The 17,151-nt window shown below is 33.3% G+C and overlaps 1 protein-coding gene across 26 annotated transcripts in view; it reads left to right on the plus strand.

The window, feature by feature from the left end:
* The window catches only part of GULP1 (GULP PTB domain containing engulfment adaptor 1), a 307,556-nt gene that overhangs the window by 180,775 nt on the left and 109,630 nt on the right, over nt 1-17,151 (plus strand). For all 26 annotated transcript variants that reach the window (XM_054679975.2, XM_054679980.2, XM_054679989.2 and 23 more), the window contains 2 exons: nt 5,587-5,658; nt 11,359-11,420. In XM_054679975.2, the coding sequence (XP_054535950.1) occupies nt 5,631-5,658; nt 11,359-11,420 (90 nt within the window). In that variant the 5' untranslated portion in view covers nt 5,587-5,630. The remainder of the gene's footprint in view (nt 1-5,586; nt 5,659-11,358; nt 11,421-17,151) is intronic.

Raw genomic sequence — 17,151 nt, forward strand, 5'->3', positions numbered from 1 at the left:
TTAGCAGTTTAAATATGTCATGACGTTCTCTCTTGGCCTGTAAGGTTTCCACTGGAAATTCTGCTGCCAGATGTATTGGAACTCCATTGTGTGTTATTATTTATTTCCTTTCTTTTGTTGATTTTAGCATCTTTTCTTTATCCTTGATCTTTGGGAGTTTGATTATTAATGGCCTTGAGATTGTCTTCTTTGTGTTAAATCTGCTTGGTGTTGTATAACCTTCTCGTACTTAGATATTGCTCTCTTACTCTAGGTTTGTGAAGTTTTCTGATATTATCCTTTTGAATAAACTTTCTACTCCTATCTCTTTCTCTGTTCCCTCTTTAAGGCCAATTAACACTTAGATTTGCTCTTTTGAGGCTATTTTCTAGATTCGGCAGGCACGCTTCATTCTTTTTAATTCTTTTTTTCTTTTGTCTCCTCTGACCATGTATTTTTCAATAGCTTGGCTTCAGGCTCATTAATTGTTTCTTCTGTTTGGTCAATTCTGCTACTAAAAGACTCTGATATGTTCTTTACTATGTCCATTGCATTTTTCAGGTCCAGAATTTCTGCTTGATTCCTTTTAATTATTTCAGTCTCTTTCTTTAATTTATCTAATAGAATTCTGAATGCCTTCTCTATCTTAAATTTCTTTGAGTTTCTTCAACAAAGCTATTTTGAATTCTCTGTCTGAAAGGTGACACATCTTTGTTTTTCCAGGATTGTTTTCTTATGCCTGATTTAGTTTATTTGGTGAGGTCATGTTTACCTGGATTGTCCTAGTACTTGTAGATGATTGTTTGTGTCTGGGCATTGAAGAGTTAGGTATTTATTGTAGTCTTTGCAGTCTGCTCTTGTTTGTACCTGTCCTTCTTGGGAAAGCTTTTCAGATATTCAAAAAGACTTGGATGTTGTGATCTAAGTTGTATCTGCTTTGGGGGGGACCCCAAGCCCAGTAATGCTGTGGTTCTTAGAGACTCATAGAGTTACTGCCCTGATGGTCTTGGACAAGATCTGAAAGAATTCTCCAGATCACCATGCAGAGAGTTGACCTCTTCTCTTCTTCTTTTCTTTTTCTTTCAAACAAATGGGGTCTCTCTCTTTCTCTCTCTCTCTCTCTCTCTGTTCTGAACCACCAGAAGTGGGGTGGAGTGACATACTGTGTTGGGTCAGACCTGAAGCCAGAACAGCACTGGTTCTTGCCCAAGACCTGCTGTAACCCCTGGCTATTGCCTGTTTTCTCTCAAGACCATGGAGCTTTACAGTCAGCAGGTGGCAAAGCCAGCTAGGCCTCTGTCCTTCCATTCAGGGCACTGTGTTATCCCAGGCCCCAGGCAGGTCCAGAGTTGCCTATTGGAAGCCGTAAACTAGAGTCAAAACCACTTAGAAGTCTTTCTGGTGTTCTATTGTACTGTGGCTGAGCGGGAAGCACAAGACACAGTCCTTCTCAATCTTTCATCCCCTTTCCAAAGGAAGGTATGCCTCACCCCATGGCAACTGTCACTACAGGCCTGCAGTGAGTACTGCCAGCCTACTGCTGATGTTACCTTAAGGTCCGTGGGCTCTTTAGTCAGCTTGTGCTGAATCTTGCCAGTCCTGAGACTCACCCTTCTGGGCAGTGGACTCGCCTCTGGCCAAGGACAGGTCCAGAAATGTTGTGCAAGAGCCCAGTTTTGGAATCAGCAACCCCAAGAGACAAGTTGGTTCTCTACCCCACTGTGGCTGAGCTGGTATCTAGGTGCAAGACAAAGTCCCCTTTACTTTTCCCTCCACTTTTCTCAAGCTGAAGGAGTCTTGCCCCATAGCCACCACAGTTGGGAATGTGCTGAGTCTCACTTGAAGCCAGCAAGCCTCAGAGTCTCACCCAAGTTTCTTGATGTACCACCTGAGTATTACTGCGGGTTATTCAATGCCCAAGGGCTCTTCAGTTAGTAGGTAATGAAGGCTACTAGTACTGAGTTTTTCCTTTCAAGGCAAAGAGAAAGGATTATCTTCTGGTGCAAGATGTCTAGAAATGTTGTATTGGAGCTAGAGCCTGGAACAGGTACCTGATAACTCTGACAGATGCCCTACCCTGCTGTCACTGAGCTGCTATCCAAGATGCAAGACAGAGTCCTTTCCACTCTTCCCTCTTCTCTCCTTGAATGGAAAGAAGGGGTCTCTTTTGGAGCTTAATTGCCTCAGCTTGTGTCTCAGTAGGTCACATGCCCCAGCATTCTACTAGCTCTGGACCCAGTTCATCACTAGGACTCACCTAAAACTTGCATTGCTTGTGGCCTAGACTGCCTTTCCAGTTTATTTGGACCCCCAGAACACTTTAGCCCACAGTGGCAAGGCTTGTGGTAACTAAAGTTTCGACAGCTGGGATCAGACATATCCCTCTGGCTAAGGCAGTTTTAAAAGCTCCCTCCATGGCCAGGGGTCAATTGAGTTTGGTGTGGTTTTCCTTTTTGCTATAACAGGATAACACTGAGTTGAACGCCTTACAATTGCTGTGGTCTCCCTTCGCCAGCACTCAGAAATGCTCCTGCTGAGGGTAGGAGAGGAGTGATGCTGGTGATTCAGAACTGTTCCTTCTACCTTTTCAGTGCCTCTTTCAGTGATACTGAGTTAAAACCAGGCACTGTGAGTGCTCATCTGATGTTTGATTCTTGTGAAGGTGCTTTTGTTTGTTTGTTTGGATAGTTGTTAAATTGATGTCTTTGTTGGGGAGACGATTGGTGGAGCCTTCTATTCTGCCATCTTGTTCTGCCTCCCAAAAGTAACAATTTTTTAATAATAGGGAAATGATTCATGCATGTGTTTGTAGTCACTAAAACAATATTTGTGGAAAGTTTCTCTAAAAAGAAGGATTTATGTTACACCATAAATTGAGATAAAGTCAATTTACATAGAATTGTATTTCTTAACTTATTCACATTAAAATTTTAACTATATATTTTATTTCAATTATAAAAGTACATTAAAACATGCATTATTAATACACAAAATTAATAGTACATTGAATGCCAACCTAGTGTCACGTATTGTATTATACACGTTGGGGTACTGAACAAAGTAGCTAGTATCTACATACTTTCTGGTGGAGTTGTAAGACGTGTTTTACAAAAAAAGTGTAGAGTGCACATTGCATCAAATAAAATGCTAAGAAGTGGGGTTTGGATAGTTAAATTATAGTTTATTTCAAAAGAATGACTTATCCGATATATATCGACATTTATATCTATGCATTTTGTGAGCAAGCAAAAGTGCTTCTGGTGTTTCAGAGTCATTGTATTATCATGTCATTATATATCCTCCATGTTTGCTCCAATGAACTTTATATAATTATGTGAAGAGTTTTTTTTGTTGTTATTCTTGTTCCATTTATATGCCCCCAAGTTGTTTATATTTTATTTTTTTAATTTAAAAGCCACACTATTGTTTAATTTTAAGAATTTTTAAATCGTATAGTATTAAACTCCTTTTTTTATATTTCACAATCTTCTTTTGTTGAAAATGTCCACCTCATAGTGATGAAATTTGAGTAGTGGACAGGTATATTAAATTTGGTCTGCTGATTAATAAACTTCATAGTATTTTGTTACTTTATTTTTCCAGAGAAGACAGATTTTACATTTGCATATATTACGTTCTTTTTCTACTAGTTTATTTTTATTTTTTCCTTATTTCTTCAGGATATGCTCAATAAATAACCAGGTCTGTTAAGATATAGGTGAAAATTGACTTTTGAAATGATACCAAATATATTATATTCTCTGTTGTGTTATATTCCATTATGTATATACAGTCTGATGGCAAAATCCTCAAAAGAAATTAAGGGTTTTGAAAAAAAAGAGAAGTACAGTAGTTGAAAATGCATAATTTCTTGGTCTATTGGTATAATATGTGTGGGAGATAAACAGCCAGCCTCTTGAAAGGACTGCAGTAGAACTAGTTTGCTCAGGCAACAACTAGGTTTCAAGAAGAGCGGCAGAGTGGATAAAATCTTTAGAAAAAATGCGAGTGCATTTTGATAATGATTTACTGTGAATGCCAGATGACACAGTGAAATGTTTCCAGATGATGGGAGAAGTGAAAGATGTGGTTACAGAATGTAATGCATTAGAATTAGATTCTCTGAGTGATGAGAGTAACCTGAGCTGCTTATGTTGACTCACATACTTAGGAATAAAGAATGTGATAAAATTATGAAGGTCTCCTAGCAGGAAGTGGTGGTGAGACTTTGAGACTTAGAGTGGAATGGGAGAAGCTATTTCCAGAATCATGCAGAGCTTTTGGTCTCTCGTGAATTTATCTCTAACAGCTGAGACCTCTAGGCAATAGTGGGCAGAGAGTGGGGAAAGTTTTACCCAGAATTCAGTTACTGTCTTGTCATCTGAAGATGGAAGCACACCAAACTGGGCTCTTACACCAAGCACATGAGTTTCCTTTGATTTCTGTTGAAGCAGGTCTCTAGGTTATCAAGGAAGAACATTATTAAACAGTTTTATTTAATGTGGTTGAATTCTAAAAATGAAAAAAATGCAAATTTTTAAAAAATAGCAAAATATTTTAATTCTAAAAAGTATTTGTGTTACCCTGTAATATACCTGTAACACTAGTCCTCACAGAAGATAAAGTAGAAGTGAAAGGCTATCTTAATGTCAATTCATGAATATTCTGTTGCTAGAGCAGCAAAGTTATTTCTGAGTGTTGTATCAGTAAGATTAACTATTTTGTGGACCCCAAATATAGATTACAATGCAGTACCAATAAATATTTAATCATAACTTTCTTCTTAGACCTTAATGTGAATTGTCTCTGAGTCTCTGAGGGAATTACTCCAGAAATCTTTTTGTTGTTGTTGTTTTTTACACGAAGTCATTAAATATATAAAATGGAAAGATCTCAATTGGACAACAGTACACAAAGTCCTTTACCTAAGCTGCTGAATTTGATGTGTAACCCTCATAGTGAATACGCTACAGAACAGGTATTAAGAGGACCTCTTTGATGGATAAATAATGCATATAAAAAGAGCACTAAATTTAGATCCCATGCTATATCTAAGACAAAGATTGTAGCTAATATCTTCTGAGCTCAATATGTACCAAATACTGTGCCAAGTACTTTCATACCTTTCCTAATGTGTAAAACAATCTTAAGTGGTAGGTAATTTTATCCTATGTTTTAACCACTGCTCCTAGTATATCACCTGTCTTTGTGACTTTGTAATAAACATGAAACTCTTCTGGGCCTCAGGTAAATAAAAAGTAAAGTGTTTATATACACACCTCTTGTCAACAAGCTGAGGAAGAAGTATTGATCTTTCTTCTCCTTAAGTTTGCAAATAAATGTAGTTAATGATGGATATATAATAGAAAAAAGACAAAATTGAAGAACTTGGGAGGAATTTCTGTGAGACATTCCTATCTGCTTGTGCCACTCACGTTATTAAGTACTTGTGATTTTTCTTACCCAATGTCCTTTGAGGCATTTTAGAATATTGTTTGTAAATATTTTTAAAAATTTAAAAAGCCTTTATAATTAAAACCACATTAGCAAAAGAGAGGTCAGTCAACAGTCCTTTGTTTATGTTTTAATATTTTGTCACTTTTACAGGATTTAAGGCGTGGAACTGAACATTTATTTGGCTGATCCTCATCATGAACCGTGCTTTTAGCAGGAAGAAAGGTAAGTGTGGTCATTTTTTAAAACTTGGGAGTCAAGCCAATGTTGCTATGAACATAAGCAGAGATGTTAAGAAATCAGTTTTTCTTGTTGTCAAACCACCTGGCCCAGAAATGAAGTTAGATTAGAGCAACACAAATCTGCAAACGTTGCTAATTAGCTTTCCTTAGTTATCACCCTAGTGAAAGATCAAAGTTGTTTATTACACTGAGTTCACAATACATATGTGATAATATGTCGCCTGGCAACTTGAAGCTTGTTGTGAAATTGCAAAGAATAAAATGATCTGAAACTTTGTCCTAACTTTAGCTTATGTAGCCATATAATACTAAATTCCCTGGGCTTACATAAGATTATGGTAACATAAATTCATTCATAGTTGTGTGTGTGTGTGTGTGCACAGGCTTCATGTATCATTGAACAATATGTGAAGATTGGTAGTAGATAGATTGAAAGCAATGAGGCCACAATAAGTTTGTTATTAATTTTTAGGTAGGAATTTAAATAACTACGAATGTAGTATATTATAGTGATCACTATAGGACTGAAAGAAACAGCTAGTTAGATGTTGTTTTTTAATGGGCAGAAAAACATGGCATTTGACAAACTATTTTATGATGCACTTATAAAGAAAGATAGAAAAATAAATATAACTTTGTGTAGGTCAGTGAAGTTTAAATAATGTATCCTTTCCATTCTCAAAGGAGTTCTCTAGTGGAGAGCATGGGGCTCTCTCCTGTTTTACATTATTGATGAATTGGGGAAGAATGCTTAAATAATGATAATCAAATTCATAGGTGATTGAAAGCAAGAAGGTGATGATACATGAATGCTGTAGTAGGATTACAGATGTGTGAGGAAAAAATGACAAGTTAGGCCTTATTCCACACTATAAACTTACTAAGATACTGCAAATTGTCAAACAAGGGCCCAGAAAATCTAATACTTTTATCATGATTCAAATATTGCTGTTATTTGGAAGATGCATCTTGAATGCTGTGTGAGTAAAAATGGCTGAAGAATAAAGTCAACAGTGTGAGTATCAAAGGCTCTGTGTCATTTTCTAATGTATGGATGGATAATGAATAGTCCAGAACTATGACTAGTGTTCTGTTCAGTATCAGGCAGTCGGGCACTGGGTGTTCTCCCTTTAAAAGGTTACAGTGTTAACTGACACATAGTAATGTGCCCAGATGAGAAAGACTGAGATGACTTCAGGACTTTCAGCCATGTAACAGGAAGCATGACTGAGAACCATTCATGTGTTAATGAGAGCTGTCTTTCAATATTTGAAGGACTGCCATTTAGCCATGGGGTTGAGTTTAGTAAAGGACAAATAGGTGTAAATGATAATGTCACTGATTTAATATAGGGAAAATGAATTCCAAGAAAGTCATGTAAAAGTTTAATTAAATTACTCAAATTACTAGCTTTTTTTGGTCTCTGAAGTGAGAGGTGTTCAAACATTTGGATGTGGCAGAGAAGATTAATGTATTCAGTGAGAATTTAGATAAGGTGACCTTTAAGGCACTCTTCAACTCTGGGAAGCTAGAAATTTATTATTTTACTTATTTTTCCTGAATAAGGGGAAAGCAAAATGACATTGATTATAGTCTGTAGCTGCTTCTGATTTACAACAGGTACCAAAAGTAAAATAGTGTTTCTTTCATTTTTACTAGTAACAAAATCTATAAATAATTACATGATATATTGAAGTTTTTGTTTTGTTTTATATAGAGATAGGATCTTGCTACGTTGCCAGGGCTGGTCTCAAACTCCAAGCATCAAGTGATCCTCCTGCCTTGGCCTCCCAAAGTGTTGGGATTATAGGCGGGAGCCACTGTGCTCAACCTGAAGTATGTTTAATAAAGTAATAGAAATCTTACATCACAACTTAACACTTTAATCACTCTAACTTATTTTTAATAAATACTTCTAGACCTTCTTTTTATATATATATGCTTATAATCCTCCTTTCCTATCACTTTAAAGTTGAAACTCCACATCTGTAATTTACTGTTTATTTGAAGGGGGTTTAGAATGGTTTTTCATTGAGAAATCCCAAGAGTTGGATAGTAATGTGAGTAACCAGTAATTGTATATTTGTCTTATTTGAACACAGTGGGAGTACAACCATAGGAATAGTGGAGTGATTTGGAGAATCAGGAAGCAGAAGCACTTGTTATTTCCTGATTTGCTTCATTCTCTTTGAATTTCTTTTGACTTCTCTTATTTTTCAGGTCTAATGATTTAGTATCATGAAATTATTCACTAATATTTTACTCCAACCTGAAGTTAAAACTTGAACTGAAAATTTTACCTTAAGTTCACCAGTCAATTCTGACTCTATCATTTGGTGAAGTTGTTAAAGAAAAAATTTCAAGAGCCCCCGCTCCTGGTTTCAATCAATAGCATTATTTCATTAAATTTTAATTTCAGATGAAAAACTTAAATTGTTTGAGAGAATTTGTATATCTGGATAAGCTGGAGCTATAAGCTATAATTATATCACTAGAGAATATTTTATTTAAGTCACGTTTCCAAAACTACCATCAACATACCCTGTGTACAGTATCCTAAACAAAGCAAGATGGTCTTCTATCAGTAAAAGCTTATCTCTTTATTTCATAGATACCCAATATACTTGGCCATCACATGTAATCTTACTAAATGATCCAGGACCTCAGAAGCCTAAGGAAAAAAGACCATCTTAAACCTAAACATAATTGTGTTTTTTTTTTTTAAATTAAATCTCCAAATTAGTAAGTTTGTATTTCTTGATTGAATTCACTGATTTTCTTTGCAAATGCTCTAATGGTGTTAGAGTTACTCAGAGATTCTGAACAGTGCTGAATATATTACAGTCATATCATTTTGAGCTCTTTTGAAAAGATCTTTAAAAATTAGTCAAATATAATCATAGACGAAATTTTAGTGATTGTCTTTGTTTTAGATTTTTTCCCAATGTTAATTTTCTTTTAATTACAAAAAATTTATATTCTATTTATTACATCAAATATAAATCATTAAGTAAAAAAGTATAAAAATAACATGTGAATAAATGATTAAGTAATTCAACTAATTAAATTTTTTTAAACTTAGTTGGCATACTATTGAGTAGATATCAAATGCACAGCACTTAAAATTTAATATTTAAATGTTACTTTCTTTTTTAACAAACATTTTATTCAAATGTATCTATTCATTAACCAGCATTTAGTTTTAAATTTAATGTACTCAAAAGTAGGTGTTTCACCATTGTAAGCTCTGATGATACAAAAATAATGAATTTACTCTATATTTCTTGATGAGTTCTTAATCTAGATGCATTTTGAAAACCTAAATTTATTGACCCAGCAATCAGAGTACATTGATATTTGTCAAATATGTTGAAATGTTGGCATTTTCCTTCATGTAAGTCTTCAATTTTGAGTTAGTGATTTTACTTTAATTCAAGGAAGAGGAACTCTTTCTAGAATGTCTATATTCCCATTTCTGGACATTTTCATATATCTAATACCTTCTATGAACACATATAGTGACCAAGGACCAGCATGTGTATTTCCTACTCAAGATTTAGTCCTATCTATAAGTTAATATAAAGAGTTTTACTTTGTCATTTTTTTGCCAAAGTATAAATTAGGATGACAGTAAGAACTCATTTTGGAAATCCTTCAGGTTTTATAAATGTACTGCTCATACTTGAGGTTATGTAATAAACAAGCACTAAATTATCAGTGCTTGATAATATGGATGCAGATTTTTGTCATTGTAGGAGCTACAGCTTATCCACTGGAATTTAATATTGTGATTATTTTAGTCTGTCAGCAGAAGCAGCTTGGTATACTCTTCTTAGGTCGCTGCAATATGAGTCTGTAACAGAGGCATTTTCATCAGTTTTCAAGTAATAGTGGTTTATAGGAGAAAGAAATTATTAATACCTCTCTGCCTCAGGATTGGTGTGACCCATCATAGTGAGAGTTTAGTCAGCGTTTACATACTCCTGAGATGTGTTGTATGTTTTGGAAAGGAGACATGAAAAGAATTAAGTGAAGGAGTTAAAAGGAGAAATTGGACATCTTAGTTTTCCTAAAGGTGTTTTTCTTGTTTTGTGTTTTATTGCCTTGGAAGAAGTATTGTGATTTACTTCTTTTAATGTATAAAAGCAAGACTATATTCCAAATCTAAGTGCAAATTGTTCTTGAATTAATCATATTACTATCCATTAGCAATCACAAAAAGTATAGCTAAGATGACAATCCTTATAGAAAATACAAATTTCACACATTAAATGTCAACGTCAATATTTTTTGAAGGTTAGAATGTATTGCTGTTCAAAATATTTCACCCAAGTATGGCTATCATATATTCACTCTAGTAGTCAGAAATAGACCCAATTCTCTTGGCCCTTCATCTTTTGTATTGGAAATACTTGAGAATATTGCATTGTACCCCATAAACAAATTTAATATGCATACAGTGCGTTATTATTCAAATAGTATAAAATAATTTACATTCCAAAAATATGTGTCATTTTCTCTATGTCTTCACATTCACCCAGTTTAAGAAGAACATATTAAGGGTATCAAATTAGTTTCTGTTAACAGCATTTAAAAAAATCCAAATTTAATGTTGAAACTACTTTGTTAGTAATACAATATTTCCTTCCAGTTTGTACTTGTATGTTTCATGGTAAAATAAATCTTTGATTTTGTTCTATTTATAATACTGATTCCAAATTTTAAACTCCCGTGAAAAATAAGATACGTACAAAACTACACTAATGGAGGCAAAATATCATTGAAGATTGAGAAGTCTTACTCCACGTAAGTGCAGATTCAAAAAAAGCCAATCTGTTTCATGTAAATGTTAACATTTTTTTCTCCCCCTTATGCATTCCTCAAAATATTGGGGAAAATATGTGGGCTATATTAATAAAGTTCAAAAATTAAATTGAAAATATTAGTAACACAAATATAAATAACAAGATACAAATAATATATAATACAATTACTTTTAATATATTCTATCCTTTTATTTCTAATATTTTTAACACTTATCTAAGAAACATTTTGATTTACTGCATTTGAGACTATTTATATCCAAAACTCCTGAGAGAAGACCTTCAGTGTTTCCTCAAATTTAGAATAAAGATTTATCATAATATTATATTGATTTCCAAATGAACATAGTAAGTTGGTTAATTTCAGCTTCATACAAATGCAGTTGTTAGTATAATATGATAATTTCCCTTTAGAATAGCTAAATCTTGATGCTACAATATAATATTTGCAAAGAGTTAAAGAGCAGATTATATTTTATTGTTCTAGGAATTAAGAAAAATAACCTATAATACATGAGAGCATAAAGTGAAAGAAGAAAGATACTTGTTTTAAATCACAAATGAATGCAATTACTCATAGCCCACTGATGTGGTTTTTATATGTTCTTTTAAAATTTGGTATCATTTTTATTATTTGAAAACTTTAAAAAGAAAAGCTAGGGATTTTTATACCAAAGAAAGAATCCTATAATCACGCCCCAACTAAATTGTTCTTCTATCTGAGTGGTTATTCTTTGTCATTTTGGCAAAGAATCTCAGAATTAGAAATACTCTGTGTCCTAAATTACCATACAAATGGTAATGCGTGAATATGACACCATGGAAACCTAAAATTTAACTCTGTGTATTTTTTATTGCAGACAAAACATGGATGCATACACCTGAAGCTTTATCAAAACATTTCATTCCCTATAATGCAAAGGTAAAAATAGTTCATTTATTATTTAATTTTATTTTGTTATAGTATCATTACTAATTCATGGCTAATCTCAGATTGTTTATGTATTGACATTTCCTGGTTATTGATTCCTGAAAAAAGTTTACATAAATAAAATAATTGTGGCATGGGAAGTTATTTTTCTCTGTAGAATAGTTTCTCTTTTTAAAAGTATATTATTTAAAATTACTGTTTAAGTCAAACATGTGTTTTCTTCAAGTGATTTTTGTTATTGTTAAAAACATTTGCAATATCATGGCTTGTAGAAACTCAAACCACTAACAAATTAGCTTTCTTTAAAAACATTAATGTTACATTATACAACCTAAATATAAAAACCTGCAAATGAGAGAAATGAGCTGCAATTTTCATAAATGTAATTATCATTCAAGAAAAAAGGAACAAAGTTTAAATTTTTATTTTATTTTATTTTATTGAGATGAAGGTGTGCTCTGTAGGCGAGGCTGGAGTGCACTGGGGAGATCTTGGCTCTCTGCAACCTCCGTCTCCTGGGTTCAAGTGATTCTCCCACTTCAGCCTCTGGAGTAGCTGGAATTACAGGCATGTGCCACCATGCTTTTTAGAAGAGACGGGGTTTCACCGTGTTGCCCATGCTGGTCTCGAACTCCTGACCTCAAGTGGTCCACCTGCCTCAGCCCCCCAAAGTGCTGGGATTACAGGTAGAAGCCACTCTGCCCAGCCTAAATTATTTTTAAAAAGCACACAAAAAGGTGCCTTTTAAAAATTCTTTTGTTCAAGTTGCTGCATTTTAATAGAGAAATGGAAACATTAATCTACGCTCTGTGTCTTTAAAGATTTCATTTGTTGTTGAAAAAAATGAGTGAATTCAGTTTAAAACAGGGACTTTAAAGAAAGGTGCTATTTTGTAGTTAATTATCACCAAACTTGTAATAATTTTCAGAGAGATCTGAGTCAAAATTTCGAAGAGACAGAAATGAGTTAAAGAGGGGATTGGAAATATTAGCGTCAAATTTAAAAGCAACTGAACTTTGGAGACAGAATAGGGGAAAACAAAACTATAATATCTTTATAAGAGAACTTAAACGTTTATGGATTAGTGAAGTATACACTGGGATACAGTGAGATTAGGCATAGCAATTATTTCAGGAAAAATTAAAGAATGTTTATTGAGGAGAAAATTAACGGTGTTTGGTAGGAAACATCTAGAGTTCTTATCTAAGTCTGAATCAGAACAAAGAAACATTTAAAAGCCTATGTAGAAGAAGTTCTTCCAGAGCTGTTGTTCAGCAGTGAAATTTGGAGAGTGCACCATCTCTTATTTTTTTCTTGCTGACTTACCAGCAAAGAAATCTGAAATATTTTCTGTGTAAACATATTATACTTGAAATCACTGCAGTGCTTATGAATTTTTCTATAAACTTAACATAAAGGCTGATTGCCCTAATTTAGCATGAAAAGTTTAGTTAACTGAATGAGAAAAATTGTTTATGTTATCCATCATTTCCACAGATATTGTTTGTATTAGCTATTGGTATACTATATGAAATCTATACTGAAAAAATGTTAATCTGGAAAGCTGCTATGATTTTAAAATGCATGCTCAATTTTTTATATTATCAATCATAGTGGAATTATATGCTCCAGTTGAAACCATTAATATTATTTTTATGTGACTGATATGCCTCATTTTGAAAAACAGCTTTATAAAAGATTAAAAGGTTATATTATAATTAGATCTACCTTTAACTCTGCCAATCATTCTGCTTGTCTACATGGAAAAGTTGCCAGTGCCAATTCACAGGTGCATAACAATTTTAAGACATTCTACAGGAAGTAGAGGGTGCAAAAACATCTTCCCAGACTGGGAACAGTAAAATATGGAAGGGCAGGATGATTTTGTCTACTATAATATGGCCTCATGAGTGATAATATATATTGTATGTGTACCAAGTAGCATTAAATTCATTTGAAGAATGTTAGTTTTTTTCTGAAGTCCTTTGTTTGTGGCACTTATTAGGATGACCTCATAGTAGAGTTACTTTTTAAGATATCCTGTATCTCTTGTTATAGAATATGCCACTTGAAAACCAAATCCTTGACCACAGAAAGTAGCTTGGCACAATAGAAAAAAAAAATACAGACTCTAGAGCTAGATTCCTTGGTTTATATCATGACTCCAACACTTATTTACTGTATGCCTTTGGGAAAATTGCTTAACCTTTCTATGTCTGTGATTACTCATCAGTAAATAGGGATAGTAACAATAGTAATTTCTCACTTGAGTTGTTATAGACATAAGGAAGTTAGTGCTACAACAGTGTCTGAAAGAGTGGAATTTTTTTCTCAGGCAACCATCAGTTCTGTCCCTCAGTTCTGTTCTTAGAGCCATTCAATTCACTGGATCTGGCTCATCCAGATTATCCAGGATAATCTTTACATAAAGTGAACTGATTAGAGATGTTAATCGTATCTATGAAATAACTTTACAGCAATACCTAGATTAGAATTTGATTGAATAACTGGGCACTATAACTTAGCCAAGTTGACACATAAAACTGATCTCATACAAGTATTAATGATGGACAAGGTTAAAAAGGCAAATTGGGAAGGCTTTGAATGGCAAAGGCAACAGTTTGGATTGTAAATGAATCCAACAGGATTTTAGGAAGATAAATCGGTAGTGATAAAAAAGTCAGTTTGGATCAAGAGTGTTAGAATGACATTAAACCTCTTAGGAAGTTATTTTAATGATCCGAGTATGTGGTAATAAGTTTACCATAGGGTAGTAGATAAATTTGCAGTGGAAAATAAAGATGTGCTTAATATTCCAGAGGAAGAATTGATATAAAATAGGAATGGTATATAAGTAGAGAATAAGAAAAAATATCTATTTTCATCCTGGCTAAAAGAGAGAATCATCATACCATTAAAAGATTCCTACTACTTCACTTACTTTTGGCATCCACTGGTTACAAATTAATCTGATAAATTTAACAGAACTACTTAAGAATTATTATTCTCCCTGGAGAAATATGTAATAACATTTATGTTTAAATGTCTTCAGTTTTAAAGCATTAGTGTTCTGTTTTATTTTATAATTCTTTTTTAGAACACATTTTATTTCTACATTCTTTCAATTTATGGAACATTGATTTCAAAAATTCACATTTAATATTCATAGTGTAATGATTTGAGATCATTTGTCGATATAAAATAATAAATGGTTTAAAATAAGCATTGTTCTATGTAGGGTTCATTAGTTTTGGAGTTTTCTTTAATGTGCAGTGACAGCATTAATATTAGTTCATTGGGAATCTTTTATATTATCCTGTGTACTCTGTAGTGATGTTTCCAAGCTAAAGGTTATTACCTATGAAAAAATGTGGTCATGAAATCAGGTAGTAGGTCATAGGGACATATATTTAGAGATGGGTAGCAAGGGCAAAAAAGGTGATTGCAGTTCAAGCTGAGTAGGAGCTGGAGGAGAAGAGTACTGAGAATTTGGATGTATTTTGAAAGTAAAGTTGACAGAATCAATAGATTAGGTATTAGTTTCTATTGCTACTATAATTAGAACGTTAATGCAGAAATTTAAAAAATTCTGTTCCCTTCAATTTTTTATGAGAATGCTAAACTCTCTTTTCTATAAAGATAAAATGCTGGCAGACTTGTATTTTAATCAATTTATTTTTCTGTTAGAGTGAGACAGTCATTTCCTAGATGAAGAATTGTGACAAATGTTTCATTGAAACTTTTTTTATTGAATGTTTTATTCTAAAATGTATAATTATCCCCCAAAAAGTTTAATGTATTTATCCTTTTATGAAAAATCTATCTTTAAGATATACAAAAATGCAAGGATGTTTAAGAATGAAGTTATAAAGAGATTACTACCTTACTTTGCATGAGGCAGCAGTAAAGAGAGTCAGTATTCCTTGATTATTTGTCTACTGTGTTCCAAGCTCTAAAAGTGAGCAAATGTAAAACAAATAGTAACATGGACCTTCACCTTAAAAACTTATGACGTCCCTGTGGAGAGGAAACAGTCATATGAAACATAGAAAGAATTTTGGAAGAAAAGTACATAATGATAACCAACATCTATGTCATTATCTTCTAAACTATGGAACATCTTAAAATCAAATATAGAAATATAATATAACGCATTCCTTGCAAACCCTTTCAAAACCATGTCAGGGAGTTTTACAAGTGAGAAAACTACATAGCTAATCAACAACAAAATAAAATACAAATGTCAAGGAGAGGTTTACAAAGAAAGATTACCTTACATTTCAAAGTTTTCTAGAGGTATCAGAATTTTACATATGACACGTGCACTGTTTGCCACTTAGTTTGTTTAATCAGAGAGAAGGTTTGCTGGCCCAGTGAGTTGTGTGGTTTCTAGTGTGGCTTTCTCATCTTTACAACCTAAATTTGCCAACAAAAATTACCTATGAGCCTTTATTTGGGTTCAAAATACAAACAAAATGACAAAGAACAAAAACACTGCCTTCATCCCCTCCACACACAAAATATGTAATATCAGATGTGACAGTAAGATATTAGAACTTGAGGATTCTAACCCTTAGTTGGTTGAAAACCACGTTGGACACTTATGTTTCAAACTTTTAACTAAACCTGCCCAATAGTAATCATAGAAAAATCAGAACCTACGTATCTGACATGCTCAGATGCACCCCTCAAGAGTAAGCTCTATACCAACAACTCCACTGATTCTACCAGAATGTTATAGCCATATGGTTGCTGCATCCTATTACAGTAATTAGAGCAGCCATTTCTGGGTCAAACTACTTGGGTTCAAACTTCTCCTCTCTCAACTGTTATCAGAATTATGTAACTTTTCTGTCCTTGAGTTTTTTTACTTGTAAATGAGATTAATAACTACAAATATCAAACTGGTTTGTTAGGAGATTTAAGTGAGTTAATATTTTTTTTAAAACTTAGATCAGTGTTTGGTATGACAAAAGTTTATTGTTATTAATATAGTTGTTATAGAAAGTGTTCTGTCAACTCTGGAGTTGACACTAGTCATTACTATCTCTTGAGAATAATGTAGCATTGAAAAACAGAGAATGAACTACTTAGAATGTGTATCAGGTATTTTATTTTTTCTGTTTGCATCAACTGAAGTACTTGCAGTGACCACTCTGAAAGGTTCTATGGGGAAGGAATGCTTTTTCCTGAAGCACAACAGGAGACTCAATACGGCCACCTTGGTGGAATTATATGCAAGAGAATGCTTTGATCATTAAAGAATAATACTGTTGTGATTATACTTTCCTATTACCTTGAAGTAATAGGAGATACTTTGAGGTAACAGCATTCTGGAGCAAAATATTAATGCAAAGATTGTCCTGGTCTTAAAATCAAATATAGAAAGATAAGGCAGTCCTTGTAAACCTTTTGAAACCATTAGGGAGTTTTACAAGTAATCAGTTAATGAAGAGAGAAAGTTACAACATTATTTGGCTTAATGAGTCATAGTAAAGATGGGTCTTAATATAAAAAAATCATTTTACTAATGCTCTTTAAATTGTTTTTTGAGAACATATGATAAATTACCCTTCAATGAAATATTAAGATTGGTATATGACATAATTGAAAAAAATTCAGGTTTTAGAAATAAATGACATCTATTAGTGTGTCAAAAAAAGGAAATGAAAGAAAAATCTTCAGATTCAACTCTTTGGAATCGTTGAAAGTTGGGCAAAAG

This window comes from Pan troglodytes, chromosome 13, assembly GCF_028858775.2.
Source record: "Pan troglodytes isolate AG18354 chromosome 13, NHGRI_mPanTro3-v2.0_pri, whole genome shotgun sequence".
In the NCBI taxonomy this organism is placed as follows: domain Eukaryota; kingdom Metazoa; phylum Chordata; class Mammalia; order Primates; family Hominidae; genus Pan; species Pan troglodytes.